Source organism: Bactrocera neohumeralis, chromosome 6, assembly GCF_024586455.1.
Source record: "Bactrocera neohumeralis isolate Rockhampton chromosome 6, APGP_CSIRO_Bneo_wtdbg2-racon-allhic-juicebox.fasta_v2, whole genome shotgun sequence".
In the NCBI taxonomy this organism is placed as follows: domain Eukaryota; kingdom Metazoa; phylum Arthropoda; class Insecta; order Diptera; family Tephritidae; genus Bactrocera; species Bactrocera neohumeralis.
This window is the reverse complement of record NC_065923.1, coordinates 19121654-19140466: the sequence shown is the minus strand read 5'-3', so window position 1 is coordinate 19140466 and position 18813 is coordinate 19121654. Positions and strand designations below refer to the sequence as shown.

Genomic DNA, 18813 nt, shown 5'->3' with positions numbered 1-18813 from the left:
GTATAAATCATAAACATACTTACATACATATCATATAAAAGAAAGAATAATAAAAATCATATTCCCGATTTTTGTTCTACAGCACTCATAATGGGTTGTCAAAAAAGTCTTGCGGTATTTTTATTGATTTTTTTTTATTGAAATTGAAATGAATTTTTGATGACTCATGCCCAGCTCTTGACCGATGCTACGGCTGCTACTATCGACCAATTCAGCGATTTTATATTTTATTAGCGTGGCGCATAAATCGTTGAAAATCGTTGATTCGATGGAAATGGCAACTGTATCGGGTCCATAAACTGCACAAATTTTATTGGCAGCTTGAGATGCATTTTTGCCTTTATCGTAGTATTACTGTAAAATATGCCGTATTTTCTCTTCATTTTGCTCCATGTTTGCGACGCTATAACTCACAAACGACTTAAAAGAAACAACAATCAATCAAACACGTGTTAGCGCGTGAAATGAGATTTCCAAAAAGGTGTAGCATGACCCGATGCGACGAATAAAACTAGAACTACGCGCTTTCAGCGCCAACTAGCGAAAATACAGCAAGACTTTTTTGACAAGCTATTATTAAATCTACAAATGACTTATTGACTTAGATATTACTTTTGTTTACAGCATGAAACGTTAAAAAGTACATTACAACCCTCAGAACTTTTATATAAAAAGCATAAAATTAGGTACCTGGTCCTTTATGCGAAAAAGTTTGAAGCCTTGACCATAGCAACACTCATTTTATATGAAAATTAAGTTTTCCAAACAATTCGAAATGTCAGTTATGATGCTCTCTATTATTTATCTAGAGTGTTCCAGAAACGTCTTAGCCAAAAAAATGTATCAAAATCGCTCTATACTTTTCCTCCATGTAACTCCTTAAGAGGTTAGTCCAGTTTACGATACTTAATAATTCCAAAAGATTTAAGAAATATAGTTATACATACATGTACATATGTAAAACATAATCGATATATCCACATTTTTTCTCTAGAAACTTCATCAATCAAAAAAAATTAATAAATAAATGCATATGTATGTACATATGTATGTGAATTTATGTGAAAGCATAGATATATGAATGTACATTTGAGTATTTCTACTATATAAAGCTAAATACACTACTAGTAATAATGCCCGCAGATAATGTTAATCAACAAAAAGCTTTTATACAAATAAGCTCATAAGAACTCATTAAATGAGTTATGAGCATGTATAAAATGAATACATATGTATACTACATACATACATACATACATACGTAGACACATTCACATCATCATGACACAAGCCAGCTGACAAAGTTCCAAAATATATACTAATAATGAATAAGAACGTTCACGCAATTTCTGGAAGCCGAAATATCGACCTAATGTTTGGCAAACAAACCCTATCCGAAATCTAAGTATGTACATATACGCACAAATGTTTTTATGTACACGTACGTATGGATTGAAAAAGGAATGCAGGCAATTGCCAAAAAGTAAAAAGCATGAGAACGATAGCAGTGTCTATTACACTCAGTGTACGTATGTATGTATGTGTCGTTGTTGTTATCTCACACCACGGCGAGTAGGTTGCTCCGCCAGTCGTGAGTATAAATACACCGGCACTCGCGATTGCCGGCATAGTTGAATTTCAAACAACAAGCAATAAGAAAGCGTTGAACAAGCGCACAAAAAACCTCAAACAAAATCTAAAACAAATTTTTTACTAAAAACAAAGTGAAAGAACTGCTTTTAAATTTTCCTATAACTGTAAAGTGAATAAACTAAATACAAAAGAAAAAATGTCATCTCTACCATTGATCTTGAGCTTGGCTGATGATTTGAGCCGCTTGACACCATTCTACGAACCAGTGTTCTACACTCGTTGGCCCGCCGTTACCACCTCACCCGGAGGCCGCTTGCGCAAATTGGATAAAGATTTACCCGTAGCAACTGTGGGAAAAGATGGCTTCCAAGCCAGTATGGATGTACAGCAGTTCAAGCCCAGTGAGTTGAGTGTGAAAGTGGTCGATGATCACATCGTGGTCGAGGGTAAACACGAGGAGCGTGAAGATGATCATGGTTACATTGCACGTCACTTTGTTCGTCGCTATGCTTTGCCAAAAGGATTCCAGGCCGATAAAGTGGTTTCCACATTGTCTTCGGATGGCGTGTTAACAGTTAGTGTACCAAAGCCTGCCATCGAAGATAAGTCCAACGAACGTGTGATCCAAATTCAACAAACTGGACCAGCTCATTTGAATGTAAAGGACAATTCTGAGGAAACTACCAAAGAAGAGAAAGCAAAAGCGTGATTCCTATATACATATGTATATCATTAACTTAATTCATAAGCATTGTATAAAAGTATTCATTTGATCTATTATCAAATTATTTGGTTATTAAGAAAAAAGTCTGAAATTTAAGTTTTTATTGCATTTAAAAACTAAATCAAAAATAAAACAGTTGTTTTAAATTAAAGCTATTAAATTAACTTTTTATTAAAAGTTGGTCCATTTCAAGGTTCCCTATTTTTTTTTTTTTAAAGAAAAAGCACATAAACTTCAATTTTAATGGGAAAAATGGATTGTCATTCGAAGATTTGCATTTATTTTTTGAGGATTATCTCTTTCTTAGATGGTCCATTCATTGAGTCCAATTTTCGATGACTCGTTCGAGCATTTCGACTGGTAACTGGTGAATGACATGCGTGATGTTTTGCTCCAAGGCTTTAGGCTTTACATATCCCCACAGGAAGCGCTTGAAAACGACGTGTGAGAGACTGATTTATGTCTTTCTCAATTGATGCGCTAGCAGCAGCAAATTTCTCGACACTACGGGCATTTCTTTGTCTCACTGGCATGGAACATTTTGTACCGTGCCTTTGGATTCAAAGTTTTCCTCCAGACTCCCAATTGTTGATCTGACAAGACGATTATGACGACCATAAATTGGACGTAGCGCTCTTAAAGTTGAGGCCAATGACTCCGAATTTCGATAGTAAATTTAATCATTTCGACTCGTTGTTGGATCGTATATCTTTCCATGATGAAATGGCAAACCTTACTGAAGAGAAATTTCAAAAGAGTGGGAAAAAATATGGCATCGTTTGCTGTCCCTATCGATGTATTTTTGTAGTGTCCCTATTTAAAAACCCGTTATAGGAAGGTCCCCTAGTTTTCACTAATTGCGATTGCACAGTAAAAGCATTTATAAATAGTATTTGTATTAAGATTACAATGTTCTGCGAATTATTGTATTCTTTGAGGTCATAATTCATATGCAGTGTTGTTTTCGATGTTATTAAAAGGAGTAGAAGCCAGTAAAAATAAATTACTCTCTTGTTAATCGAAAAAACAAATAAGTTGCTTATCAGTTGCGATTTAACATGCGGTTGAACTGTATGGACGACGACAACATTCGCAAGGGTTGAACTGGTGCAATGAGCTTTTGGCCTTAAGGCATATCATCCAAATGAAAATAAACACGCCAGTGCTCATCGTATCGTTTGCGGTAGCAACAGATGGAGTAAAGCAGCTTCCGACGATAAGATTTCTACTTCAGCGAGCACGTTTAATATAAGACGTTAATATAATCGCTTAAAAGAAGTCAGAGCATCAAAAAGATGTAACCGTCACGATGATTTCATCGCTTCGGGAATAAAACTCTATAATGATTCTTCCATACATCTGATGCAATTCGAATTTATGCACTTATTTACTGTTTCAGACCATCATTTGTTGTACTAGTTGAATGTATTACCACAGACACTTCAGTGCACATTTCTTTTGAGTTGCCACTTCATACAGAAGAAACAACAGTTTGGTGTGGTTTGTGGGCCGGGGAATTATCGCTCCATGTTTCTTCAAAACTGATGCCGGTGAGAACGTAACCATCAATGGCGATCGTTATCGCACCATGGTTACCGACTATTTGATGCCTGAAATTGAAGCTCGTGATGTCGGCGACATTTGGTTTCAACAAGACGGCGCCACTTCTCACACATCGCATCAATCAATGGATTTATGCAGAAAACACCTCGGTGAGCATGCTTTGGGCTGGTCGATTGGCCACCTTGTGATATCACACCGTTAGACTTTTTCTTGTGGGGACATGTGTAAAGTCTAAAGTCTATGCGGACAATCCCGCTTCGAGCACAACATCACACGTGTTATTCGTAATTCAAAGAATATGATATAACTCTTACTACTCCGTGAGGGTCTAAGGAAACCGAGCCTACTACGAATGTACTTATATATCTCCTTGTAAAAAAATTTCGATAATTTTCGCTGTTATTTACAACAATAGTACAGTAAAAGGTTTAGCTACCCTTGCAAAAGTTAAATAGAGAGTCTAAAAACTTTCCTTTTTTTCTAGTAATCTTAATCCTCATGTTCAAGGGACCTCTCCGATCCTACTAATATTACCTACAGCGCTAACCTGGGTACTTGCATAAGAACTTAAGGCATTATATGGGATCAAAAAATCATTTTTTTATTGTCTTATTAACAATACAACATTTTCTTCAAATATAGAATAGTCTTGTGAACATTTTCAAGTTAATCCTTTAAATATAGTTTCGGAAATACAAATACAACTATTTGAAAAAAAATGTCGCGAAATTTTCATAGTTTTGTAAAAATGTCTGGTAAAAATCCAGCTCTCAGTTTTTTCCTTCGTCCTAGTTCTAAGTTAAGGTTTTAACTAAAACACGTATTTTTTCACTTTAGATGATCCTCTAAGGATCTATCCTGTCAACGCGGGCGCATCTTTTTTCCAAGGGGTCACCAGAAATGGCCCGAGTTTAAAATTTTTTTTTTTTTCAAAAAATTCGGAATTTCTTTGCTAATAGTGTATGTTTGTAATAATAAAAAAGTCTAATAGAATTTTTAATTTTTTATATGAGAAGAAATTGTTGAGAAAAAGCTGCTTTCTACTCAAGGAAACCCATGTAACCCCTTAACAGTATCAACATTTATGCGAAAGGAAACAAATAAAAACGCAATACGACGCTAGACTTCACAGAACGTCGATTTTTATTGCAGAAAAAAGTGTTAAATAATTAAATGCCACAAGGTTTATCTTTTAGTGTTAGGATTTATTTAAATGCGATATTTTTATACATATTTTAGAAATAATGTAAATTTATAATACAATTTTTGGCAATTAATTACATATGTGCATGTGTATGTATACTGATTGAAGTGATTTAACAGTTAAACGATTCGTTTGAATTGACTGAATTAACCCTGAGCAGCAAAACGAGTGCAGACAGTAAACGCTTAAGCGCTTGCCTGCTCCTCACTGGTGACTTCTTTGGGATTCTCCTTCACATTCAAGTGAGCGGGACCAACTTGTTGAATTTGGATCACACGCTCGTTGGACTTATCCTCGATGGCTGGCTTTGGCACACGTACCGTTAAGACGCCATCCGAAGACAGGGTAGAAACAACTTTATCGGCCTGGAATCCTTTTGGCAAAGCATAGCGGCGCACAAAGTGTCGTGCAATGTAACCGTGATCATCTTCACGTTCCTCGTGTTTACCCTCGACCACGATATGGTCATCGACCACCTTAACACTCAACTCACTGGGCTTGAATTGCTGCACATCTAAACTGGCTTGGAAGCCATCCTTGCCCACAGTTGCTACGGGCAAATCCTTTTCGAATTTACGCAGTTGATTTCCGGGTGCGGCAGCTACTGCTGGCCAGCGCGAGTAGAAGGCCGGTTCGTAGAAGGGCGTCAAGCGGCTAAGGTCATCGGCCAAGCTCAAGATCAATGGTAAGTTTGCCATTTTTTCACTTTCGATTTACTTTTCACTTTCAATAAATGCACGAAATTCAAATTAATTTAATTGAATTTTTTTATTAGCTTTTGTTTGTGCTTTTGCTTTGATGGGCGCTTGTTCAACGCGTTTATCTTTTGCGATTTTCTGTTCAACTGATGCCGACTGCTGCAGAGCCTTGCTCTTTTATACTCTCAGATATTGCGATTTTTTGCAAGAGAAGAACGAAAACAACAGCAACTGCTACTGCCGCAATTGATAAGAACACACAGCTCTTCGCAATAAACGCAGGCGCGTTCACATACGGACATACATATCTACGAGAGAGCGGCGAACGTGACAGACGTAGTGCCATTAACCTACGGGAATCTCCGAGAAAATTCAATAGTATCTATGTTATTGAGCTTTTCATTGTCGTTTGCGTGTGTTTTGCCGGCGAACCAGTGAGAGCTCAGTGAAATGTTGCAAATTATTTTTATATACAAAATAGGATTGTTCTGACTATGCGCGATAAGAGTTGCTAAATGGCAAAGAATTTACGTGAACATTCTCGTAAAAGTGGGAGGAACTTTCTGATTTTACATACATATACTATGTGTTTTATGTTTCTTTGTGTGAATAATAATATTAAATTTAAATTGAGTTAAAATATATTTATTTTATTTTTTAATTTACATATTTATGTATATTAAATGACTGATAATGTGCAGCTGTTTTGTGCATTGTCAGTAAACAATACGTATACATACATATATTTAAAACTTTCAAGGATTAAAATAAATATTTAAAAAAAATTCTTATCTATAAATTTAAATTTCTGAATAATATATTTTAAATAACCAAATATAATCGCAAATTTATAAAAAAAATATTATAAATATAATAAAGAGGAAACCCGTAGCTAAAACACCCTTTCTTATAACATAAGCGAATAAAAAAATATCTTTAACTTGATTTTAATCGATCAGTTTGTATGGCAGCTATATCCAATAGTGATCCGATCTGAACTATTTATTCAGATAATGTAGCGTTACCTTAGACAATAATACACGTCGAATTTCGTGAAGATATCTTGTCAAATAAAAAAGTTTTCCATGCAACGTTTTGAGTTTGATCGACGGTTTCGACAAATGAACAGTTTCTTGGGAAGGAAAGGACGTCTGCAAAATTTCAGATCAATATCTCAAAATCTGAAAAGTAATAGAGTGTGTATACACACAGCCAGACGCACATGGCTAAATCAATTTTGCACGTGACGCTTTGCATTTGTATATGTATAGAATAAGGCAATCGAAAAGATCACGGCTTACCAATTTTTTTTTGTCGCCAAATTTTTATTTTTTTTTTTTATTCAACATAGTTCCCTTCAAGATGACACACTGATTATAGCAACCCTCCAACTTTTCAATATCATTTTTGTAGTATGATTTCGCACTTTGCTTCAAAATAAGCCTCAGTTTCGGCGATCACCTCTTTATTCGACGAAAATTTCTTCACAGCGAACATTCTTTTGAAATTTGATAACAGAAAATAGTCGCTGGGGCCAGATCTGGAAAGTACGATGGATGTGGAAGCAATTCGAAGGTCAACTCAAGGATTTTTGTCACAGTTTTCACTGACTTGTGGTATCTCACATCATCTTGGTGAAACAGCATTTTCATTTTGAAAAATATCAATTGCAGTCCAATAGCACAATGTAAAAGTCGCTGTTGATGGTCTTTTCTTTTTCAAGGTAGTCAGTAAAAATTATTCTATGTGCATACCAAAACACAGACGCCACAATCTTGCCATCGACTGTTGCATTTTTCCACGTATTATAGTGGGTTCATCGTGTGCAGTCCATTTTGATGACTGTCGATTGGACTTCGGAGTGAAATGATGGAGCCATGTTTCATCCACAGTCAAATATAGACTCAAAAAGTCGATTTTATTATGTTTTAACATCTCCAAACACTGCTCCAAATCATCAACTCCTCGTTGTTTTTGGTCAAAACTGAGCTCGCGCGGCACCCACTGTGCACAGAACTTTCTCATACCCAAATTTTCGTTAATTATATAATGAATGTACACGTACAGTTGATATCAATGTAGTGCCTGCTATATCCTACAACTTCACTTTACGGGCGTCCGAAATTGTTTTGGGGATTTCTTTGATGTTTTCGTCGACAAGCGCCTCTTTCGGGCGTTCACTGTCTCCATCGTTCCCCGTGCTCGTTTCGTCTCGTTAAAACCTAGCGAATTCATCGGTTGATTTTCTTGGTTGATAATAATGTTGATCAATCAAAACCCTTATATATTTATTATATATAATATGCTTATGAATATTCTGTATTCTCCGAGCTTTCGGATACACTTACATATATTATTCTTCGCATCTCCTTTCAAGCCAACCCGATTAACATATCTCTAGGAACTCCTGTTGGAAAAGGTAGATTACAATTTTTAACGAATTGCAATCGTCAGTCCGGATTCTTCATTAAAGTGCCATAATCGCTTAGTATTCTAATTTATACCAGTTGCGTGTTCGATTCGCCACTATACAAGAATTGGTGAATAGAATCGTACGAATGTGTCTTATATTTTGCACACTACTGCTTCTACCCATGGAATTAGTAGAGTTTTGGCTACAAATTTATACAAATTTTTTATTTCTATTTATACATATGTATGTACATACATGGATATGTATGTACATAACCACTTCTCCAGAAGATCTAAGCGTGGTTGTTCTTCTTTTGTTTGCTAATTTCTCCTCTTTATGCAGATTTCCAGTTTTAAAACAGCTTTTAAACAGACAATACCTATATACATACATACATATGTACATACATATCTACATATGTACCTTCCATATACATAAAAGTATATATGTAAGTAACTCAGTAATATACACACAAACCGGCATGATTAAAAATATTTTTTTCGCACTTCCAACGAAGTGGCGACACCTCTATGCTGCCGTGTGAGATTGAATGAATTTGTCGCCTATGCCACGCAACTACCAGATAGTCAGCCACCGTGGAAACCATAGCAAAAATTATCACACAAAAAATAAATAAGTTTCTACATAATGTTCACAGGCCTGTGTCGCCTCAAAGATACAATCTTATTTTAAAAAGCATACATACTTACATATGTATGTGTGTGTGTGTACTTGCATTTGTGCGCTGCATGCGAATATATAAATTTACCGGTGCTTTGCAGCCATCAGCTGAATGCCACGTTCATTTCCAGTCAATGCGTTCTTCAACGCGAACTTCGCCAGCGCAATTCCACACACAGCTGCGATGCACCAACCAAGTCAGCCAGCAGCTACGCAATTCCAGAAAATCGCATATCGTGTGTACCCAACAGCCGTTGCGTAGACGTATGAACGTACGTATGTATGTATGGTATGTGTATCAGCGCACCTCGTGTGTATAAAATCGTTACGCTTTGAGTATCTATAAAGGCGAGTAGCGCTTTTGCAAGCCGCCGGGCGCACAACATGGTTCATGTAAACCTGAAAGGGCCAAGGGACTGCTTTTCAGCGACATGCGCAGTGAAGCTTGCGAAAATTATACGCTGCCCTAAACGAATGACTGCGACGTGCTGCGGCGCTCAGCCCCCCGGCTTTCTGGAACTTCTGCGGGCAACTGGTCTGGTTACCAGCTGTTTTTTGTTGCTTTTACTACTGTTCGTGCCGGTAAAATTGTTGCTGTTGTTTGTGTTGTCTCGTTATTTGCCGGCACAACGACCGGTATGCTGACAACGAACGCCACACACACACACACACCACTCGATGGTGGCAACAATAACAACAGCTGAGCTGGGTACTCTCTCAGCTGTTGTAGAATGAAAGCGATGGAAGTTTTGCGTAAAGTTCCAATGCATGAGGGATACTTTTCGCGATTGTGTCGTGGCTGTTGGCGATAAATACATATGAAGCTATGTGTGTACATATGGATGTATATAAAGAGATGTGATTTATATGCATAATGTAGGCACATGGTGTGCATATTTATGAAGTATCATGTATGTGATGCTGATTCTTCAGGCGTTAAAGGTGTGCAGCTACGCTACTTTGTTGCACTACAACATACATATGTATGTACATATGTATGTATGTATGTATGTACAATACTTAATACTTTATAGGCATAAAAGTCAAATAGGGTTATTTTTTTCAGTTATACATATGTAAGTACATAATTACTTGTACGTTTCTAATTTCTTTAGGCCTAATATACTTACATACATACATATGTTCGTATTACTTATGTATTAATCCAATTAAAAATACTTCCATAAATATAAGTAAAGGTATACATACATATGTATGTACATATGTATATTGTCACCTAAAATGCGAAACAGCGTATCATCAAAAACCAATCGAAAATCGCTGTCAGACATAATAACCAATATATAACTATTTTATAACCAAAACTCAAATTTTGTTTCAGTATGGGTGGTTCCTATTACATCGCTTTTCCTTCGCCTGCAAGCTTATGATTCTACATTATTTTGCAGTTTAGGTGACTATATGTACATACGAAGTATGTACATACATACATATGTATGTAAAAAAATAGCGTTATAAAAACAAGAAATATTAAACTGTTGAAAAGTAAAGACTTTCCTCGTTCCAATCGTAAAAAACATCTACCAATTATCAGTATGTTCACTTTCCTATCTGCCAGCATCTACATATGTATGTACATATGTATGTACAATGTATACACATACAAATATAGTATTTTAGTCATACACTTGCTCGCGCAACGTGCGAGAAATCATTTTTTATAGCCGTCTACTATTTTTTTGATGTGCCTAAAAATAGCTGCTGTTTGTGGTAAAATGTTCTAGACATTAACATACATAAGCAAAATTGTTTATAAGAAATGATAAACAAATGCTACATTATTTGCAAAAATTTTGTTTACAAACAACAGCGGCAAGCGAAAGCCGGTAACGTCACGTAGGCGAGCTTTGATTTTGCAAGAAGGTAGATAAGTATGTGCATGCATACATACATATGTTTACATACTTCAATACCTATGTTTTATACTCGGCACATTTGCATATAAATGTATGTATGTATAAAAGTAAGTTAATTTGTCACTGATTGATTACTGGGATAGTTATCGATTTTTGTATGTGTATAAATAATCAGCTTGTATGTATTTCGTCCATAATATTGCACATATGTATGTATGTACAACCATACATATGTACGTTTGTATGTACATATGTAAATGCATATTTATTTCGTATTTATGTACATACATACATATATTCGAACCGTAACGAAAACATACCTACATACATATGTACATACACCGGTATACATATTTGTAGGTAAGGACCGAAGTTTTGCTGGTTGCATCGGGAAGAATCGGGTTTGATTAAAATTAAATAAAATTTGGAACATAAGCAGATAAATGAGACATTTACACGTGGTCGCTGAAAACAATTGTCGAAAAGAATTATGTTTTTATATGTACATACATACATATGTATGTGTATATGTACGTAAAATTTATATTTACTCACATATGTACATAAATACATACATATGTATGTACTTATGTGGACATAGCAAGAAAAAGCTCTGGAAAATTCCTTCCAATCTAAGATTTTATTTGCACACATTTATGCCAAATACGAGTATGTAGTAAGCAAGTGTGCAGAAATGTCTAGAAAAGTTCTTAATAATAATAATGTTGCTGTAGTGGCTGTCAACAGTAAATACTTTTTTTATTTTTTAACAATTTAGTAGAGCTGAAAGCGCTTTAAATGTTCAGCTCGAAATTTAACACCTTCATGCATGAGTGATTACAAATATACACAGCTATGTAAGTATGTATATATGTATGTGTATGGCTTTATGCCATACATATGTAGGTACATACATATATACATACATACATACATATATGCGTACAATCACATGCTTAAAGTACATGTCAAATTGACATGCTTTTATGAAGCACTCGAAAATATACATACTTTTTCTATTTTGCTTTATATTGTAGCTTTTTGGATTAGGTTCTCAATTTTTTCTCATCAGAAATATTTCAAAAATTAACTTAGCACCTTTTTTTTTAATAATTATATATATTTATTAACATCCAGCATTTCTCACCAAAAGATGAGCTATTTTTTAACATCCATAAATATCTAGAATATATTTCTACATATGTATTAATATGTACAAATGAGTGTTTATCTAAAGCTTCTACATACTTATACATAAGTATATACAAATATGAATACTTAATCACACTAAATAGTGTGCTTTATTTTGATATCAAGTCTCGTAAATGCGATAGCTGAGGTAAAATCTACTGATTTGTAAGTGAAAACTTCGAGACTTTTCCCGTTTTGTTAATAACAAATTGCGCATATTTTCGTGGGAAATTTCCTAAATGACTCATGATTTGCGTCAGACTCATGTAATCTAAGAAAAGATATTTGAACTTAAGGGGTTACATGAGTTTCCTCGGGTAAAAAGTAGCCTTTTTTCAACAATTTTTTTCTCATATAAAAAATGAAATATTTTATTAGAAATTTTATTGTTACAATTATACACTATTAACTAAGAAATTCTGAATTTTTTGGAAAAAAAATATTTTAAACTCGGCCATTGCGACGCCATTTCCAGTGACCTGCGCCCGCGTTGGCAGGATAACTCCTTACAAGATCATCTAAAGAAAAAAACCTGTTTTAGTTAAAACCTTAACTTAGAACTTGGACAAAGGAAAAAAATGAAAATTCGTTTTTTGCCAAACATTTTTACAAAGAAATTAAAATTTTGCGACATTTTTTTCAAATAGTTGTAATCGAAAAAAATCCCTCGTCCAAGTCTTTAAGAATTGTATCGCAAGGACCTGTGCAAAATTTCATGAAGGTCAAAAACACAGTTTCAAAAAAAACATGTTTAAAAATGGCGCACTTAGCCTAGCTAGCCTCCAGCGCAGAAGTTCTCAGGGCTGTATCTTCGAAACTATTACTCGAATCAACTTTTAGAACAATCTAGAATTGTATAATTTAATAAGATTTTGATTTTTACATAACCAAGTCTAACCGGAAGAATTTCAAGCAATTGGGGTTAAGAAAATGGAGCAACCTACAAGGCTTTCATTCACTTCGAAATGCTGATAGTTTTTATGAAAATAATTCTTAAAAAAGATGAGAACTGTTTATTGCTGCGACCAGGCATTGAAATAAACAATGGAAGATCTTATGGAGTAATTCAGAATAATGGCATATATATGTAAGTGAATCAATTTATCTGAGTCATCTTAGATGAAAAGCGAATGGTAGAGACTTGAAACTTATCCGAAACCAAAAAAAGTTGTTCGCACGTCGTTTTTAAATCACATGGTCAATTCCCTCGAAAAACCAGTGAATATTCTTATGTAAAATTGTTTAAATTTCTTTTTTCAATATACCTTCAAAATTATCTCTACCTTACCGACCAGTGTCATATACCCCCCCAAAAAAAAATGCATTAAGCTGTAAAGACACAAGTAAATATATTTTTAAGTACATTATCTGCGCTCAAAGTCTAAAAAAGTTTCGAAAAACAATTTTTTCGGTTTTTTTTTCAATTTGATGGTTTGGACAAGGATTGGCAGTCTGGATCAGATTTTTTAATGGTGTTATCAAGAATTCATATTTTGGTCTAGCTTCTCTGAGACTGAGAACTGATGAAGGATTGTACATGGTCGACGTGGAAAACAAGGAAGATCATTGCTTTAGAAGAGCTTACTCCTCGGAGATGCGATATAACGCAATTTAACTTTGAGGTTGGGGCTCTGAAGCCCGGAGGTTATGCGAGCAACTTGTTGTCGATGAAAATTAGGTATGATAGCATCCCATAAGGATTACCATTCCAACATATACATATGCATGTATAGTATACATTGTATACTCTTACGAAAATATCACGTTCTTAATAAAAGATACAGCTGTATGCTTTAATTATACCTTGAACTTGGTACATTAGATTTGCCACGAATTTTGTAACAACCAGAAGCAAGCGTCGGGGACCTAGGAGGTATATAGTATAGTATCACAGTGTTTGAGATATCGGTTTGAAATTTAGCAGACTTTTTTTTCTCACTAAAAAGCTGTTCATATGTCGGAAACGCCGATATCGGTATAGTTGCCGTACAAACTGACCGATCAAAATCAATATTAAGACCTTTTTATATCCTTCTATGCTATAAGAAATGTACTCGTGTATGTATTATAGCTTCAGTGCAGCCGAATTAGGCTTTTTTCTATGGGAGAAATACCTTTTTAATAACTTTCTGCTTATAATCCTACCGGCCTAGTGGTTGGATATTGAATTATTCACTTAATAATAACTATAAAAAGCTTTTGAGCTGAGGATATTCATCTCTTTAGTCGTCTATAGGCTATTTGTTTCATCAAAGGAGATCTTAGCTATGTACATATTGTACATACATACATACTATATTTCAAAAATGATATCAATTAATCATACAAATGTTAAAAAGAGCACATTAAACATATGAATGTTAATGCAACTTAACACCAAAAATATTAGCCTTTAAAGCAGGCTGGAGTATTGTCCTCTCAAAAGGCTTTGTTGTTAATCGATTCGTTAAGTGGCAGCTTACGCACTTTACTGAAGCATTATCATAAATTCATGTGGGCATTTTGCGAAAACAAATATGTATACACAAACGATATAAGTATATAAGTACATACACATGTATGTTTCCGAAAAAAATAATTACATATTTATATGTGCATATATTCAATTAAGCAAATATGTAAGTATGTACATAATGAATCCTATATAAATTCGCCACCTCAATGAATCTACATTTTGTTGCAAAGGCAAACGCATAATGTAGCGTCGTATGAAATAAGAGGAAATTAACCAGTTAAAATGCTGCGGCGTGCACATTTGGAAAGCGTCTACTGCGCATAGCTGTGGCTGCAAAGCCTTAGCAGCGCCACAGTGAAAATTTCATCTCATTTTACACTACAACCAGAGCAGTAATAAGAAAATAAGAAAAAACGACAAATGCAGTCGTCGCATTGCAACGTATTGCAAAAAGCTGGCGAGCTGCACGCACACAACAGCGCCACAATCGGTTGCCGGCATAACGACGACTTAGCTACGCGACGGCGGCCGGTTAGTTGCCTGACGCACCCCGATCATATGCTTGAACTTGGACTTCCAATCGAATTTGCTGTAAGCTTTCCATTCAGCGCTGCAAACTGGTTTAAAAGGGCAGCATTCAGCAATTTGCGCTCATATGAAAACCAGTTAGGAAGCAAATCGGGCGTGTTTCGGCAGCGCATCGGTTGCATTCGAATGGTACAACATCTACTGCACCAACTAACCAGAGCCTAGACAGACAGAGAGCAGCAGAAAGCATAAAATTAAGTGTTACTTCCGACGAAATAATTAAATAAAATTCATTGTTTATAACGCGAGATAGTTGCCGTTTAAAACGTGTCGTGAACTCGTGAACGCGTCGCTGACGTGCGTGTGCAAAAGTGTGTGCGTTTTACTAGAACAAAAATTACTTTCCGTAAATAAAGATACATATATAGTATAGTATATATTTACTAAAATTTACATACATACATACACACCTAAAAGATGTCACTCATACCGTTCATACTCGAATTGGCCGATGAGTTGCATGAATTCAATCGTTGCCTGGCCACCGGTGGTATGGACGTCGACGACTTCGGTTTCGGTATCTACCCGCATGAATTGCAGCCGCAGCAGCAGCAGTCGCCGCAACAACAGCAGCAGTCGCAACATCCACTGCAGCAACAACAGCAAGCACAGCAACAACATTTGTCGCAGCAGCGACGCCCACGCACCCTCTCCCAGTTTTATTGGTTGCCAAATATAAGTAAAAGTCGACACCATCCCTACTATCGTGGCAAACCATGTTGCAACAAAACTCCCATACATTTGGTGCACGACCATCAGCTGGAAAAGGAAACATCTTCGACTGCTGGCGGCGGCGGCGGCGGTGGTGGTGGCAGTGGCGTCATCAATTCTAGCCCCACAGCAGCCGGCACAAATGCGGCAGACAAGGAGCTGACGGCTACTAGTGCTCATGCCACAAATTCCGCGAACTCCTCCAATTCAACTGGCAATTCGGCGGCTGGTAAATCCGCGTATTCGGTGGTTAATAAGAATGGCTTTCAGGTTAGCATGAATGTGAAGCAATTCGCACCCAACGAACTGACCGTAAAGACAATCGATAATTGTATCGTCGTCGAGGGTCAGCACGAAGACAAGGAAGATGGGCATGGCGTCATTTCACGACACTTCATCCGAAAGTATATGCTGCCGAAGGGATATGACCCGAGCGAAGTGCTTTCAACATTGTCCTCGGATGGAATTTTGACTGTTAAGGCGCCACCGCCAGCACTGAAGACTGACGAAACTATGGAACGCATTGTCGATATACAGCAAACCGGCGGACTGGTACAGGTTCAACAGAGCGCTGCTAAGGAACCAACAAATGTCGCTAGTAGCGGCAAGGAAACCCAAACCAGTGTAGCAACTACTGTGGCACAGACAGTCACTGATGCTGCAGCCGTTGCAACTGTTAGCTTACCAACAGCGGTGGCAACAACATTACAAAAACAACAACAACCACAGCAAGAAAAGCAGCAAAACCAGCAGACCCTAAAAATGAGTGCAACAGTCGAAGGTGTGCAACAACAGCAGCAGCAGCAACCGACGAAATTGTCACAGGCAACAACAAAAGACTTGCAGGTAACGCGCGAACGCAATGGCAAGCTGGAACCGAATGAGCTGCTCGCCGAGCCAGAGACTGAAACACGAACAGCTGAGCAGACAGCCACGTCTTCCAACACCAGCACCAACAACATAGCCAACAACAATAACATTAATACTAACAGTAACAATAACAGTGGTGACACCAACATGGACTATAGTGAGTTAAAAGACGCTGTTACTTCCAAGGCCACTTCGCAAACGGAAGTGAAAGAGACGGAGTCTGCAGTGGAGAATGACGAGCCGACACTCGCCGTTATAGAGAATGTCAATAATAAAGCGCCACATGCAAGCGATGTCACAAAATCATCGTCGACAATTGACGCCATCATGGCTGACGCTACAGCAGATGAGCCGATGGAGACAGAGGAAGAACTGCAGACAGTTACTAATGAAGAAGTTGTCGCACAGAAGCCTATAGTGGTCTCAATACCCACAGCTAATACTGAAGATGACGCAGCGTCTGCCAACAACATTGATGGTGGTGTTAACTCAGCTGTAACAGCAGCAACAACTAATAACAATACCACTTCCAACGATATCGTCACACCGACTAACGACACAGCAAGTGCCGTAGAGGCTAACGGTATCGAAAATAACACAGCCAGCAACATTGATAATGAGCTGGCGCCCGCAACCATCGCCGAGGCTAGCGATATTGTTTTGGTCACCAATAACGGTGTGTCCGATGATAAGACTGCCGCCACAGGTGATGGTCTAACGATCAGCTTAGAGACAACAGTAGCCGAAATTGATGGTGTCACAGACATGGACACCGATATCGCTGACGTCGCCGACGTTGTCGATGGTGTGGTAGATGCCGACGGCTTGGACGGTGGTGTTATCGCCATTGCCATCGACGCCATCGGCGTCGGCGTAGATGTCAATGTAATCACAGCAGATGGCAACAATGCAACTGCGCAAAATGTTGAGGATGGCAATGAAGAGAACCTCTCCACTGGTAATTTAGTAGTTGCTGCACAATCGCCCACACCAGCTGATTTGGTGGCAGCAGCTGATGCTGCCATACTTTTGGCCAAGACGCAATGTGATGGTGGTGCCGGCGATGTTGCAGCCAGTAAACCTGCTCTGAACACCGAAGAAATAACTAACTAAGCGCGAGAGAGAGAGAGCGTGTGGTGTGGTAGTGCAGCACGAAAGATTTGAGCATAAGAAAAAGAAAAATTTTGAGGAGTTAGAAAAAATAACGGTATAAGCATTCACTTTGGCAGATACATACGTACATATATATGAGAAAAAAAGAACACAAAAAAACAACAAAAATGCGTTTACATTTTAAGTACTTAACTATGGTAGTAGCAGGTAAAGTTAAAAATAAAAGTAAAAATAGCAACAAAAAGCAGATGAAGCAAGTGATATAAAAAGTAGAAATATAAATCGCAAAAGGCGTACTTAGAGACGCCATTTCCTACATGCATTCATACACATTCTAACATAAATTAATTTTTAACAAACACACATACCTATGAAAATAGTAGTCAACTGAACGCTAAATACTATTAGTTAAAGAGCCTTGCAAATTATAATAAATCGAGTATGTGACAATTATGAAGATTTTGTAATAATTTTCTATATATACAAATAGCTTTTGCTGCTATTAAAAATAAACTGAGTTCACACTCTTTGCATTCCAACGGTTTATTCGAGTCTTTTATGTTCCTATGTAGTCTGAGCTTACTATATTTTATGAAGATTCGTATATTTATTTTAGCAGTTTGCTTTTAGTTTTGTTAACGATTATTAAATTTTATATGTATTCGTCTTTTTATGTGTAAAAAAACAAATAGATTTTTTGAGAAATTTTATAATATTTTTTAATATTACATTTTTACTTCAATATTTCTTTTTCAACATTTTTCATGTAGTTGCATTTATTGTATATGCAGAAAAATATTTTGTTTTATTTTATATTCCGTTTATAAAGTTTTTTGTTCATTATTTTTTTTTAGATAAAAGTATGTTTTTTTGTTTTCTATTCAACTAATTTTATGATAATTAATTTTTATTTATTTTTTAATAAATTTATTAAATAATTATTCAATTATTACAATTTTTTTAAACTTTAAACGTTTTTTTATAATTTATTTTTTTAATTTTAAATAAATTTTTTTGTATTAATAAATTTTTATATTTTTTCATAATAATTTTAAATATAACGTTTTACTTTGTTATTTTTGTTTTAACATTTTTCATATATTTACATTTATTTTATATGTAGATTAATATT

The 18813-nt window shown here is 36.2% G+C and overlaps 4 protein-coding genes across 4 annotated transcripts in view; 2 read left to right on the top strand and 2 right to left on the bottom strand.

The window, feature by feature from the left end:
- Window positions 1–18813, bottom strand: part of LOC126760985 (heat shock protein 23-like) — a 450653-nt gene that overhangs the window by 8869 nt on the left and 422971 nt on the right. The gene's annotated exons all lie outside the window — the stretch shown is intronic.
- On the top strand, window positions 1622–2468 carry LOC126760987 (heat shock protein 23-like). The gene has a single exon (XM_050476841.1). It carries the CDS (start codon window positions 1790–1792, stop codon window positions 2300–2302), a length of 513 nt encoding a protein of 170 aa, XP_050332798.1. The 5' UTR covers window positions 1622–1789; the 3' UTR covers window positions 2303–2468.
- Window positions 5065–5953, bottom strand: LOC126760986 (heat shock protein 23-like). Its single transcript, XM_050476840.1, has one exon. It carries the CDS (start codon window positions 5780–5782, stop codon window positions 5270–5272), a length of 513 nt encoding a protein of 170 aa, XP_050332797.1. The 5' UTR covers window positions 5783–5953; the 3' UTR covers window positions 5065–5269.
- Window positions 15046–18227, top strand: LOC126760957 (heat shock protein 67B1). Its single transcript, XM_050476782.1, has one exon. The coding sequence runs from the start codon at window positions 15405–15407 to the stop codon at window positions 17679–17681; it is 2277 nt and encodes a 758-aa protein (XP_050332739.1). The 5' UTR covers window positions 15046–15404; the 3' UTR covers window positions 17682–18227.